The sequence below is a fragment of the Trichogramma pretiosum genome, unplaced genomic scaffold, assembly GCF_000599845.2.
Source record: "Trichogramma pretiosum strain Unisexual culture from Peru unplaced genomic scaffold, Tpre_2.0 scaffold4, whole genome shotgun sequence".
Lineage (NCBI taxonomy): Eukaryota > Metazoa > Arthropoda > Insecta > Hymenoptera > Trichogrammatidae > Trichogramma > Trichogramma pretiosum.
Window position 1 is genome coordinate 180,636 of NW_019641688.1, and position 14,817 is coordinate 195,452.

The window sequence follows — 14,817 nt, forward strand, 5'->3', positions numbered from 1 at the left end:
CTAATTGTTAAAAGAAGACAAAATAATCGTCGAAAATCGTCGTGGAGCTATTCTAACATAAACTTCTATAGTATGTAACTCATTTTGATGGAAATTTTTCCAAAATACTTTAAGTTCTTCCACAGATAATTCTTTAATGATGTCTGCTATTTGCTTACATATGAGGTGTGTCAAATCATCTACACCTAAACGGTAAGCTGATTCCAAAAGCTTCGCAAGTATGTCAGCATCAACCTGAAACATTATAAATATCATTTTTACTTGTTAGATTTAAAATTTGAAATTTCACTTAAAATTTTAAACTTATATTTCGATAGTAAAAATATTCAAACTTAATATTACTCAAATATACCTGCAGAAATTCTCGGTCCCACTCCGTCATTTGAACGTCCTCATTGACATTTTTTATTATCGGATCATCTTTATGATGAGTGGCGAATTCAATTATCTTTCTTAAAAAATCAGACTTAATATTGGATAAAGGAATAGGTTCATCCAAGACATCCTCGTCCATTTCAATCAGTGATCGTATCACTTCTGAGCGCTTAACAATTGCTAACTCCGCTTCAAAAACCACATCGTCTTCGCTTTTTAACTAAACGATAGTCATCTGTAATAAAATTAAAAACGATATAAGTCAAATGTTTTGCAAATATTCTATTGATTTAAAAATATTCCATATATTTAAATTGTCTAATCACATATCTCTAACTATGGTAAAATGATGTAGGTGGGGCTAGGTCATGGTTCAGATTTAAAAAATGTCAAAAATTGTATATGAGCTATGTCGCGTCAACTGTCCCCCTCTCTTGGATCAAAGTTGGAATTTGATTTTTCATATTTCATTATGCTTCCCAAGAGTGAATATGAAAAAATTGTGAAAATTAATAAATAGTTAAAATTCCAGTCAAGCCCGCATGTGATCGAATTGACCGCAGCAAGTGATTTTCGTGAAAAAAGTGAATTCACTATAATGCAACGGAAAGCCTTATAACATTATCATAGATGTACTGGGGAGTATTGGGATGACGGAATTTAGTTTATATACATATCCATCATAATTTGTCTTAATTTACTCATAAAAATTGATACTTTTTCTTCACGAAAATCACTTGCTGCGGTCGATGCGATCATACGCGAATAGCATATTGTAAATGTAAAAATGTATGAAATTACTAATAAAGCTTCCAAGAAATTTATAAAAATAATTTTTTAATAATCAATGAATAATAATTTTAGTGACAAACTACAAGTCCCGATCTAAAAGTATAAGATGATGTCGTTTTCATCGTGAACAAGAATATCGCTAGAAATTTTTGAAATACAGGTGGGCAGTGCCTTTATGTATTCAATGTAACACGCGCAAGCGCTGCGGCGCCACTCAAGTTTCGGGTATAGTAGATTCGGAAAATGACAACAGTATCACTGCGCTTGGATCTTTCGATGTATAGCAATAAGGTAGCTTGAATACCTCGTTTACAATATGACTTTAAATCAAGAAAACTCTAACGAGGTAAATTTTTAATCCAAACGTCGTTTAAAAATCAGATTAACATATTTGTCGACTAAATTCCAACACGTGCGTCTATGTATTGTAACGTGTGTAGAGCATTATTTGGAAATTAGATAGCTTAAAGATCTAAGCCATGAAAAGGGAAGCCCAAAAGCCCGTATTTTTCAGCCTCGGCCGCTTATTACACGTACTCTACTACTTTTTTTGTGTTTTACGGCCTAGTACAGTAATATTCTAATGCTAATGACTTCACCGTGGGATGTCTATTCCGATTGTTACACTCATTTGTAAGCAAAGAAACTTTTGAGTGAGTCGTTGAAAAAAAACTTTTATTTCATTTTTTTGGTAGAATTTATCATTTTTGAAATTGGGTTATCTCTTAATATATCTTTTATTATATAAAAGTAGCAAAAATCACATTTTCAAGAGAAAGTTCTTTGCCCAAGTATTGACAGTGTTTTTTTAACAGCTGATCATGTGATGATAACTTGGTTTTTTTACAACTGTCAAAATCAGGTAACCGACCACGTGACTTTATCAGTTGAGCATCTGCTCTCACTGAAGTAATGGGTTATTATAAATGAGTTATTATTATAAGTAAATATTTATTATAAATTACGAAATGAAATTATAAATAACGAAATAGAATTATGAATTACGAAATAAAATTATAAAATAATAATTTACTTATTATTCATGATGAAAATTGCGAAATAAAGCAGATATTTAATTATTGAAATAAAAAAAACTTTGTAATGACCCTTATGTTATTAATATTTATTATTTGTTTTAATCACAGTTCGAGAGAGCGAGGTGGGCGAGAAATGACGAATGACAAATGACAAATGAAAAGTGACCATATTTTCACAACTCGCGTGGAAATAAAACTATGGGAAAATTATGGGAAAAAATGAAATGTAATATTTTATAAAATTTCTTTTATTATTATGTAAAGATTATACAAGTACTGAAGGTGGGAACATTATATGAGCAAAACATTCTCTCATTTTCTCAACGAAGCTTATATTTCGCTCATTCGTGCATGATCCATCGTTTAACTGGTCACATCGTGTTAATGAAAAAAACAAAAATTGTACGTAACTTATGACTAAAAAGTTTGCTATTTGTACACGAGATCAAATACTATTTAAAAAGTATCAAATTTTCATTCTATGGACGATAAAACGCATGTTTTTAGATAACGCTACCTCTCATTATTCTTAAGCCTGAATTTGGTCCCATGTTTATTTCATGCAGCTCTTAGATAAATGTTATACAGATGTTAAGCGTATAAAAAATTACGCACTAATTTACAACTTAGGCGCTCGTTTGCACACACTGAAACCGACTGGAAGTTAAAAAAGGCCGGAACATCGTTTTACGCCGCTTCGGCATTCAATTTTTGATCGCATTTATTGATTAATTCAGACCAATTAAACGATTGATTCATAGTACAAATATTTCTCTAAACAATCACTGAATAATAGAAATACAAAATACGTCTGACTCGAAAAAAAACAGTTATATTACATGCCGAGAGACAAAAGAAGCCACTATTGTAGAGAGAAAGATATCTATTTGCTATTTGAGAGCAGTTGTGCATTTATGGCAGTGATGTAATTTTATATCGTTATATATTTTTTCCCTCTTTGCAATAATTTTGCTTTTTTGTGTCTTTGTGTAAGTGATATGATTTATTTATCATTCATTAATATATAAATAATAGTTATGTACATTTTAAACAAATCGCTAAAGGAAACAATTTCGTTCATACTGCTAGAATATATTGTATTAACTAGCATATAAAAGCACTCATTTTTACAGGCAGTGATGTAATTTTGAAATATTATGATGAAGTAAATTTATGGTGATGTAAACGGCAAAGAAAATCATATACATTAAGTCATGAACACGTTTTTTCTTTTTTATAAAAACAATCACATGTCAAGTCTGAACACCATCTTCAAAAAATTCAACTATGAATTATAATAGGATCAATTATATCTTCATCAAATGATGAAAAAAATATCTATGACAATCCATCAAATATTCAACACAGTTCACGAAAAATATTAATCTCTTGCTATCACCTAATAAACTCAGTTTCATCCGACATTTCTTCGTTTATATAATATATATATTTATATATTTATTCATTTGTTTGCTTTATTTTTTTTTCTTCTATTCGTATATTAATTTTTCTAAACTATATACAAAAATTGCTACCCCATAAAATATTTGATTAATACGAGGTTGCTAAAGAGATCCAGATTGGGATTATATTTTTCGTTTGGATAAATGAAAATTTTCACATTCATTTGTTTCAATCCTCGATAATACAAATTAACTTTTTTTCATACTATGTGGTTCATTTTAATTTTTTGATGGTTTCATTTTCTCCAGCAGTAAATACATATACAAGTTCTTTAATGTAACAGTTATACACGATCTACGATTAGAGTAACCATTTGATAATCGTTATAATAATGATAAAAATAGCTAAAAAGTTTAACTTCTGCAGTCTCTAGATCATATGTAAATATTATGTATATCGTGAAATTATTTTACATTCACAGATATATCTTTTTATTGGCAGTATTTCTTAGCTAGTGTGATATATCTCACGAATTTTCTTGACAAATCGTCTAAGCTTATATCATAAATTATTATGAATAATATTCGACACATATTAGATAATTTCATTCTTTTTTTTATTTTCAAATTTTCCTTTGAATCATCTTATATATGCGCATTACTGTGTAATTATTTACAACTGGCAATCTCATGAAACTACGTAGCATCACGAACTTGGATTTAAATAAACTTTACATTTTTTGTTTATTTTACAAATTACCCTATGGTTTTAGCGAGTTTACATATTTATTAATTTATCACAATAATCGAGAAGTTGTCGAAACATCTGCCACTTTTGACATTTATCGATATATTTACATTTATTTCTCTCAGATCATCTAGAGTTTGTATCACTGGTCATGAAAGAAGCAGTGTACAAATCAATTTAGATTGATCAAAAGTGAAAACTATCCATCATCTTTCAACAACTGTACAGCGCATATTATTTATGCAACGATTGTACATTTACGTTGAATCAAAATATTAATTTCGCTCTGTGGTTTTTAATTTCATAAGTTTTTGCCTCCATTTTTAATTATTTGTAATACTTTTAGCATAGAAAATATATATAACACAGCCTCCGCATTTTTATCTTTATGAGAGCAACAGTTTAATCATAAAAAATATTTTATTTAATTATTATCAAAATATTTCGTTCATACAGTTTCTTAAAAGGAGACTTTGTATACTTTATATTATACATCATCACAGCTGATATTCAGCTAATTCAAATGTTTTGAGAATATTATTAATATTCAAAAATTATAAAAAAAATTAACTACAAAAAGCTTTATACGTGATGACTGTCATGCTCAAAAATAAATAATCGTAGCCGGATATATTTATATTTTCTAAGCGTTTGTAATACGAAATAGTCGAACGATACTGATCGCATAATATTTGAGTTTAAACTCAACTAACTCAATACCCTGCCATGTGATAACAGTTAGTGAAATTCCCGTAACACTTTTTTACGATATAACCACTATATTTGAAAAAGAATAAATTAATCTTTTCTCGTCCAGTCTCTCAGAAGTCATGAATAATAGCTTCAATGATAATTTTCGTATTCTTGATTTAAAGGAAATTTACTGATGGTCAGTTGGCAGTATATAAATCCTTAAGGCCACTGGAGTGATTATTAATTTATTACTTTTGATTATTTTGTTTGAATCTTAATTTTAACGCCTCGTGCAATGTTTTTTTTCCTTTTCGAAATGGAAAATGCTGCGGATTTTTCTGCTTTAGTAAAAACTCTTTTGCAGAAAATTTTAAGGTCATGCCTTGCATTTGCTCGTAAGTATCATACAATCAAAAAAATCACGCATGACCAGAGGCACTTTTGAGGCTATCTATAATCATTCCATTGTATTTACTTTGAAGGATTGGATTCTTCGTTAAGTCTGTAGTGGCAGTTTTTATTTTTTTTCTAGTGGCAGCACTTGTTGCAAGCGCTAACTAATATTCTTACAATTACGTCACGAATCATCTTCATGAACAGTACCGAACAAAATTCTCTTTTTGTTCAATACATATCGTTGAAGGATTATATATTCCATGTAATACTACGATTTCATTTGTACATTCATGCACTTACGTGTTCTGTGAGACGAGTGTTTAAACTTAAAGTCTGTTGAGCGTGATGATTTATTTAAATTAATTTTAAATAATCGCCAGAGCTTGGACTAGGAAATTAGAACGTAGCTATATCTTACAAGTTAATTTTTAAGCATACGTTTTAGTCACTAATCACAATCCGAATCGCACAGGTTTCCTGCGATTTTGTCTCGCTCTTGGTTCCGATTTTGACGTTTCACTTGCACTTTTGAATAATAAGCTAATAAGTTCTTCTTCATTTTCTTGTGCGGCTTTTCTGATGGGTACGTGTTTTATTGTACTCAAGTCACATTCTAATATCCATTCGTCTGATTCGCTATTTAAAAATAAATCAATAAATTAGTTATTTGTGCATCCCAAAAAAATTATTCACTCAATGAAACATTCAACTCACATATTTCTTGGGTACCATTGTACTAATACTTCAGATTCCCCGGTTTTTCGTGTGCGTTTTCCAATAACCTAAACAATAATAAAGTATTAGAAATGATGCATTTGAGAAAAGAATACGAGCTTATTTTGAAATTATTTCAGTACATACTTTGCTTGTAAGAGTGATTGCATTTCCGGGCGTCTCAGCTAAAAACCCTTGAGTTCTAGACTTATCCATTTTTATTAAATCGTATTTCAGACATTCCATTGCTGCAGGGTCAAAATGATCAGTGACTCGTGCAGAATAAGGAGTTTTTCGCAGTCTCATCTTCTTCCCATTCTTTTTCATCATTTTTGCAGTACTCTCGGTCGACTTTTTTCCTGTAGATGTGTTTTGCGCCATGTTATCATCAAAGTGCCCATTTACATGCTTATTTAGCATACTCTGCAATTAAAAGTAAAAATACAATTGAGTACATTGCGTAGGCAGAGAAGTAAGAGAATGTATAAGATCACAAGTATTGGTCGAAGGGAATTTCGGATTGACAAACATGTGATCTTAAGCATTCATTTTTACTTCCCAGAGTATTAAGTCTATCTTTTCCTTTTTTTACATCCCCATGGTGTTACTTTCTATTTTGTAGATAGGTATTAAGAAAATCACTTCAGCCTCAAGGACTATACGTAATTGTTTTCGATGATACCTCATTAATCTATTCAAATATATCAACGGGATTAATTACATGAACCAAATAGACATCAGTGTACAAAACTTGTATTATTGAAGTCTCAAAAGTATAAATTCGTATTATTTACAATTAAAAGCACTATTAGACTCTAATTATGTTTCCGAATAAAAGTGTAAGCAATATTTTTTATTAACATTGAAAGTAATTATCGTGAGTATGATTGTAGTTTATAAATTATAATTTTAATTAATTTGAATATAGTTAAATTTTATCGACATATCTATGAATAATTGTTATTGGTGGTTAACAGATAAATTATGCGTGTAAACGAGACAAATTCAATTTGATTTGTGTTGAGCTTGTAATGTATGAATTATCGCTATTGCAATATTGAACTTACTACGGATGCATCATCAATTCAAGAAAAGTCTCGAGTGAATAATTTACCTGAGATGCAAATTTGGCACCGCAGCCCTCGACTATACACGAGAACGGTTTGTTGCCGGCGTGCGTGATGACGTGTCCCTCGAGCCACTTTCTTGAACAGGACACCTTTCCGTACACCTTGCACGAAGTCCACATACACGTGTATCGATCGTTCATTGGCTGTGAAAATATGTGCGCCGTCTAGAGTGGAAAAAGTAAACATTACAATCACTAACTCGTAAGACAAAGGAATCTTTGGACGCTCCAAGCGGGAAATTTCAATGCCTTACTTGTAAGTGCTCGAGCAGCTTGGCGGAACTGTCGAAGGCGCCCTCGCAGCTCTCCCAGCTGCAGATCTTGTTCTCGTCCTTGGGCGAGTGCGACTTGCGCGGCGGGAATCTCAGCTTCTTGGCGACGTCCACCTCGGGCGTGGAGCACTCGATCGGCATGAGCAGCGCGTCGGGCAGCGACTCGTCGCTGATGTTGAGATCGCTCGGCGGCGGCGTCAGTATGTCGTCGACCTCTTGCCGCCTCGCGGCCTCGAGCTTCGTCTGGTCGACGTCCATCGACATCGATGTCGTCGACGCGTCGAGATCGGTCGACGATACGCTGCTCGTCGTGTCGACGCTGCACGACGACGTCGAGCTCGCGTCGGCGGCTTTTTTCGTGTCCCCGGATATCTTATCCGCGTTGCCCTCATCGTCCTGTCGATAATCCTGCAAAAATTTCGAGTCCATTATTATTAATGGGCGCCTTCGGATGAACGCGCGTCAAAATTATCACGAGCTGTCTCGATCGATCAAGCTCAATTATAACTGCTATTGTCTTTAGTCATTCATCGCGTGTTTGTCAACAATTACCTCATCGATCACGAGCTTTTCGAGAGAAGTATCCATCTCTGCATCCTCGTAATACGTCGGGTGGGAGAGATCGTGCATTTCGTATACAAGTACCACTCGTGCCTTTTCCATGCTAAGATGATCCGTGGGCAGTGAAGGCGGAAGCATTCCTTTTTCCGAATTGCCGGAGTTGTCGCTCGTGTCGGTTACCAGTGTCTCGGACTCGTTGTCCTCGCTGCCGATCGTCATTTTAAGATTTTTGTCGACGGCTAGCTGGCCACCCTGCTTGTTGAGCACGCAACGATAATACGGCTGCTGCAACGAATGAAAAAACAAAAGTGAAATTAGTCTCATATTTATGCGCATCAACGCGCGAGTAATTCGACAAAAGCTTACCTTAGTCGCTACTCGTCTTCGCTTGACCTTGGCTTTGAAAAATTGTGTAATTTTTCGCGTCTCCTCTTCGGACTGCGCCGACTTCTTGTTGGCGATTACGATACTGGCAGTGTTGCTGCTGTCCTGTGCTCGGGCAAGAACGACGACTCCCGCGCTCGACGCACCGATGGCGGACTGTCGCTTGGTCTTTCTACCTGTGGTCGTCGTGGGACTGTCGTCGGGCTGTCTCGGCAGCTGACCGTGCCTCGGCTCGGTCTTCTGATTTTTGTTCTTGTAAGCCTCGTTGCTGGAGGCGGTCACGGCGAGCGGCGGCGTCCAGGGCCACTGCTGCTGCTGCTGCTGCTGCTGCTGCTGCGATTCCGTTGATTTGTTATTGTTATTGCTGTTGGCACTGGATTTCCGTGGACTCTTGGCGGTGTTGCTGGTGCTCCGTTGTTGATTGTGCCAGCTCGTCGAGGACGACGAGCGCGACGAACGCGACGAGTGCACGCCCTCGTCGATGCTGCCGGTGCTGCCGCAGGGCGAGCCCGGCTCCGTGATGTCGCTGCTGCCGCTGCTGCTGGAGGCGCCGCTCACGCTGAGGCTGATGCCGCTACTGCTGCTGCTGCTGTTTCTCCGACTGAGACAATCGGAGTGGCAGGACGACGCGACCCCGCTGCGGAGAGAGAAAGAGAGGGAGACCGATATAAGCAAAGACGTTTCAATGCACTTGATTAATCATGTATGAAAGTTTATTATTCTATTTTATAGGTACAGGTATAAATTACTATTATAGGCGTGATTAAAAACACGAGCTTATACCGGAAGTGGAAATTTCAAGTGGCGCATCAAATGCGTTTGGGTGTGTCATTACTATTCAGATTAAATATTCATACTTCATGGAATTAGACGAACACGAGATTGCTTTCTTTTCTTTTATTTTCATCGGACTAAGTGAGTAGATTTCGGCTTTAATTCAAGTCGAGACTAAAACTTTGTCCGTAAGTTTGTCTTGATTTGACGAGCATTCGTCTCTCATCCACACGAGGCAATTACGCGGGGAGAGAATACATCTCTTACCCCTTTATTTTATACACAATTTACATAGATACATAAATTCACCGCGCGCAGTAGTAGGTAGCAGCAGCAGTTCGCAATTTCGTGCGAAAACGATTTGTCCGCGTCTGCCCTCAAAGCAAATCCCCCCTCTCTCTGTATAACGTATACTTTTCTTGGTTTACACTCGTTCGAGTGCTTCTGCAACTGCTACCATTGTAAATTGATTCGTAGCAGAATCGAGTACTTCCACTCGGAGAGAGATAAAAATGAGCGCGTGTACTAATAATATTTTCCATTCTCGTGACATTCGAATTAAGCGTAATAAATAATAAACTGGAAAAAAGTACGCGAAGAAATTGCAATCGTACGAAATGCAGCAAGCGCGTTTGGAGTTACGTAATATCCATCGTGTAACTTCGCGATGACTTCTCGCTATACGTTTCTATGTTGTTTCGCGTCGCTGCGCCGCGGAGTCTAAATATAATTTCTTGGAGGAGAGTAGGGACACGAGGAAGCGGAGGCAAAAAAAAAACAGCAAACTGCACGAGACGCGCGCAGACACATAAGAGAGTATGAAACGAGAGAAAAAGGACTGGAGGTTATATAGCCGCTCGCCCGAGAGTATACGTGTATGCTGGTTGTACTGAGAGTCCCTGCGCTGCTGCTGCTGCTGCTGCTGCTGCTGCGTCGTCTACGTGCTGCACAGTGCCAACTTCTAATTCGAGAAGCTCCATTGAGTGTTTCGCTGCAGCGAGCAGCCGGCGTTACGTACAGCGAAATTTCAGTAAACTTTTCTAAATTTATATTTCGCCAGTAGTAGGAAGAGAATCGAATCCCGAGCAAGAAGTCGACCAAGCAAACCAATCACGAAGTTTTGACTCGTAAAGAGAGAGCGTCATTATAAACATCGCCGTATAAGTGTACAAGGTACCGAGGCGTAAATATATACACAACGAACAATATACGCTCGGCGCGCGATACTTTATCCTTGCGGCGATATATAATGTTTTTTTTATATATATCGCCGATGCAGCTGCACAGAGATATACGGTTACATGCACGCGTACGTAGTAGAGTACACTCTCGAGCGAGCGCACACTGCACGCACGCGTCCCGATCGATACAGCAGCTTGGGTTTTAATAGCCTCTATACTATGGATACATCGCTCCGAAGGATGAGTATATGACTTACGCACTGTGTATACAAACAGGCAGGCAGGCGTCGTCGATGGTGTCTCCGTTTCTAAATTGCGTATCGACAGTGTGCATATGATATAAACACCTTTACGGGTGCTCGCGTTCGAGAACATCGAATTTACTTGTACCGATATTCTTTGTAGGTGCGCGTAGACGTACGATGCACAATCTTTTGTACTTGCGGCTTTGAGTTAACGCGCTTGCAACCATCCCAATAACTCGCGAAATTTACCTTCTGCTCTCTTGCAGCCTTCCGAAGGAATTACGGCCGAAGAAGAAGAGTCCTTAACAAGGCAAAAAACACAAAGTCCATTAAAACTACGTGGGCGCGAGCGCGCGGAAAGGGATGGCACCACCACTTCTGCTCTTTCGTCTTCCGCACTGCACACGGTACATCTTGAAATTCCCGAGGACGAGATATAAATTTCTTCGCGGCGTCCATCTGTATTACAACACGAGAGAGAGAGAGAGAGAGAGAGCCGAGAGAGAACCGCACCCTCGTATAAATTTTCGCTAAAAGCTAATTACTATTATACGTTCAGAAACACTTTCTTCCTTCGCGCGGCCGGTCTTCCGCGTAGAGTTGTGCTGCAGTGCGTGCCGCGCCACGCACACACAGCGCAGTGGTGTAAGTAACTAAGTAAGTGTATAACGCGCGCGCGAGAGCCAGTCTCTCACGCCCTTCTGCACCCGCAAAACCTTTTATAATTACCCCTTTATCCCTTTAGGATTTGTTCTTTAACGTCCGGAAATTTCTATATCGCTCGCTGCTCGCCAGCGGCGCCGCCCTTGATTAAAATTAGTCGCACTTGATTTACGCGTTTTTACACCAGGCGCGCGCAACGACGAAGAAACACACGAGGTTGGGAATAGAAAATTTTAAATTAAATTTTCCCTCGCGCCGAATAAATAGCGCGCGCGTCCACGGCCACGTCGAATGCAGCAGCAGCAACAGCAGCAGCAAACTCGTCGACTTTTCGTTGATTAAAGAGAAATCCATTGGATATGTATAGGAGCTATCGATTTCCAAACTGCGCATGAGTAAATAAATTATTTTCCAACGTGGTTTTAACATAAACTCGCCACGCGCGCTTCATCGTTTATTTACTTTATTTGCCTGCAACTTTCATAATTGAACGCGATCAAATCATTTCCTTTTAATTTACTTCGAGCCCAAGCTGTAATCACGTTTCACACGTCTCGAGGCGCGCGACTACTAAGAGGGCGGCAGAACGAAGCAAAATAAAAAAAGTAGCGCGCAGTACCATCCTCCTTCCATCGCGTTATATACGTATATTGCTGCTGCTGCTGCTGCTCGCGCGAGCTTATTTCTTCTAGCGTAGAAACGACAAATATTGAATTACGGAATAATCAGCTGAGAAATTGCTCCTCTCTGGCACGCGGTGCAAGGCGTGCGCGCGCCCAAGGACTTTAGCCCTGATTGAAAGCTCGACTACTCCGCGCCAGCAGGCAAACAGGCAAGCGGCGCGTCATTATTGATCTCTCACCTTTTGGCGCGGCGCGTTGAAAAACCATTACTAAACCATCTTTACACCGTACTCGATTCACGCTCGTGCGCTCGACTTTATGCGAAATAAATTTCTTTCCGTTTTGAGATGACAGCTTATAATATATATTTACGCACGCGCCGCGCGCCGTGTTTATATGCATTGAATAAATGACCCGAGAGATCGAATGGATCTCAGAGGTATTGCAGTGTAACGCAACAGACAGCAGGCAGACGTCTGGGCTGATTAAAGCAACCACTAAGACGTCTGAATTTCGTATGCCTATAGAATTTGCGAGGGCAGGCAAACTACCCACTTAATTAAATCAGACTACACAAGCCTCTTTACTTACTCAGAACTCGGGGGACGGATATTTAGGTTGTAAAATAGCATATCAACTATATTCCCAGTCAAACTGTTTAATGTTGCTCACCTGAAACAATAAAATGATTGATTTCGTTAGGTATTTTCTTATGATTGACACAAACGAGTTTGAGAAATATATTTTTAAAATATATATGAAATATAAAATGAGTAACGTATTTTCACGCACGAAAAAAGTGAAATATTACACTCGGTGAGAGCATGAGGTTGATTCTCGAACTACCACACACGGTTTATCATACACTCCACGCGAAGCGGTAAATATTCATGAAAAATTGTTATATGGATGCAAATTTTTCTTTGAATACGTTTAAAACTATTTGAATCGTTAATAGCACACTTGGAAAAACAATTTCACCCGAACGCGCTGCTCGCGATAATAGATGTTACACCCAGGAGCCCTTCCGCGATCGTACCATCGTGCGAGCATACTTCAAAATAGCGTTTTAAAATGCAAAACTGTCGGGAAAAAAATTCGCTAATACTTCGGAGAGTCGAAGTGGCGCTCGCGCGCAAGCAAAAAAGGAAGAGGGTAGCGGATAAGCTATACACATACGTTGTCCCGAGTTCAATTTTTTGACGTCGTCTAGCTCCGTGTAAACATGGCACGACGAAGCCCCGTGCGTGCCTGTGGCGCGCCGCCGCGCACGATATTTACTAAAAAAATATTCAAAATTTCGCTAGCTTATAGTACGGGGTGGTAGCGCTTCACGCCGAACACATTGAAGCAAAAAAATATTCAAAATTACATGACTGCATATAAAGGAGTAATTCGTGTGTGTAGCGCGCGCGCGACTCGGAGCGGTGCGTGGAGGCAGATCCGCGCCGCTTGTGTACACACGTAAGCGCGCACCCCGCGCGATGTACATCATATGCATACGTATGTTCGGGGTATGGCTTCAAAGAGAAGAACAAATTGAATTTTAGCGCCCAAACCACTGCTGCCGCTGCTGCTCCGGCGAAACCAAATATACATACGTGCACAAACTGGCTTTATTATAACAAGTTATGTGCCGCGTATAGGTATGTTAAGTCTATCGAGCGCGCAAATACGAGCTGGAAATGATGGGCCAACTGTGTGTCTACGGGCTTAAAGTTAACCACAAAAATAACATTGATACTTTTTTTCGTTAAATCACAATTTTCTATTTTAATTTAACTGACAAAGGTCAACTTTGAAATAAACCGCAATTTCACACGTAATGTTGAGTCAAGCATTATACTTTTTCTCAAGTTACACGTCTCAGGCGCGTCATCAAACTTCAAAGGAAACTGACGTCTATATCCCACCGTCATACATTTCGAGCAGATTGCGTCGAGCATAGGGAACTCTATACTTTTTATCTTGCACGAACTTGGAGAAAATCAGCTCGTCTCTCCATGAAAATTGCAGCTGCTCCATGTATATGTAGAAGCGCACGAAATCGCGTTGTATAGGGCGAAAATCTAGAATTCACATTTTAGCTCGAATCTTTGGGGTGGCCTCTGCGCGTGCGATGCAGAAGAGAGAGAGAGAGAGCTCACAGTTCGCACAGTAAATTCAATATGGTAAATTGAATTACATTAGTACACATAGCGTTGCTGTATAGATGTGTATGCCGTCGCGTGTGCGCGTGACAGTCGCCTCGAGAAATGGGCTATTTATACGAACTACTGCGCGCGCGCGCGGCACACCAAATCTCTTATTACCACCGAATCTTATCGCGCGCTGATATAATGAAATATGAAAATTCATTGTACTGCAGAAATCGAATTAGCCGGGTGTACTCGCTCTCGCTTTCCGACTGTTATATACTGGGGACAAGAGTCAGGGAGGTTTGATTTTCTATTAGCAAGGACTGGAAATAATAAACTCGATCTATGGCTTCGAGAAAATACTTTTTCTAAAACGTTCCCTTATACCTATTTCATTATATAATTCTCCCCTAATATAAGATTCTTTCCCCCCTTTTTTTCAATTCGACTAGATCCACGCACAGGCCATTGCGGATAATGGAAAAGAGAAGCGGAGAGGAAGACGGACCGGTCAGGGTAGGTATATGGGTATACAACAACAATATAACTCTTTCAAGGTTGAACGTAACGCGACCCGTGCCGGGCCCCCGATAGCAAAGGTGTATTCTTCTTCTCTTTTTTTTTCATTTAATGAGGGCACTAAGGCGATTTCACGCTTCGTTAGTTCCGCTCTGAACGGCCGAACTACG

At 38.5% G+C, this 14,817-nt stretch overlaps 2 protein-coding genes across 3 annotated transcripts in view; both read right to left on the minus strand.

Annotated features, from left to right (window-relative positions):
- LOC106655985 (E3 ubiquitin ligase complex SCF subunit sconC-like) lies at nucleotides 1–604 on the minus strand. Its single transcript, XM_014376595.2, has 2 exons — nucleotides 353–604; nucleotides 1–234 (listed from the first exon to the last, which is right to left on the minus strand). The coding sequence occupies exons 1-2, from the start codon at nucleotides 512–514 to the stop codon at nucleotides 1–3; spliced, it is 396 nt and encodes a 131-aa protein (XP_014232081.1). The 5' UTR covers nucleotides 515–604.
- Nucleotides 605–4,725: 4,121 nt separating this feature from the next.
- The window catches only part of LOC106656072 (zinc finger protein jing), a 57,554-nt gene continuing 47,462 nt past the window's right edge, over nucleotides 4,726–14,817 (minus strand). Inside the window, exons 2-8 of one of the 2 annotated variants that reach the window (XM_014376719.2) lie at nucleotides 8,487–9,141; nucleotides 8,112–8,402; nucleotides 7,542–7,967; nucleotides 7,273–7,452; nucleotides 6,306–6,581; nucleotides 6,159–6,226; nucleotides 4,726–6,080 (exon numbers count right to left, since the gene is read on the minus strand). In XM_014376719.2, the coding sequence (XP_014232205.2) occupies nucleotides 5,897–6,080; nucleotides 6,159–6,226; nucleotides 6,306–6,581; nucleotides 7,273–7,452; nucleotides 7,542–7,967; nucleotides 8,112–8,402; nucleotides 8,487–9,141 (2,080 nt within the window). In that variant the 3' untranslated portion in view covers nucleotides 4,726–5,896. Of the gene's footprint in view, nucleotides 6,081–6,158; nucleotides 6,227–6,305; nucleotides 6,582–7,272; nucleotides 7,453–7,541; nucleotides 7,968–8,111; nucleotides 8,406–8,486; nucleotides 9,142–14,817 lie in introns of both variants that reach the window. The other variant, XM_014376718.2, reaches the window with a different exon arrangement.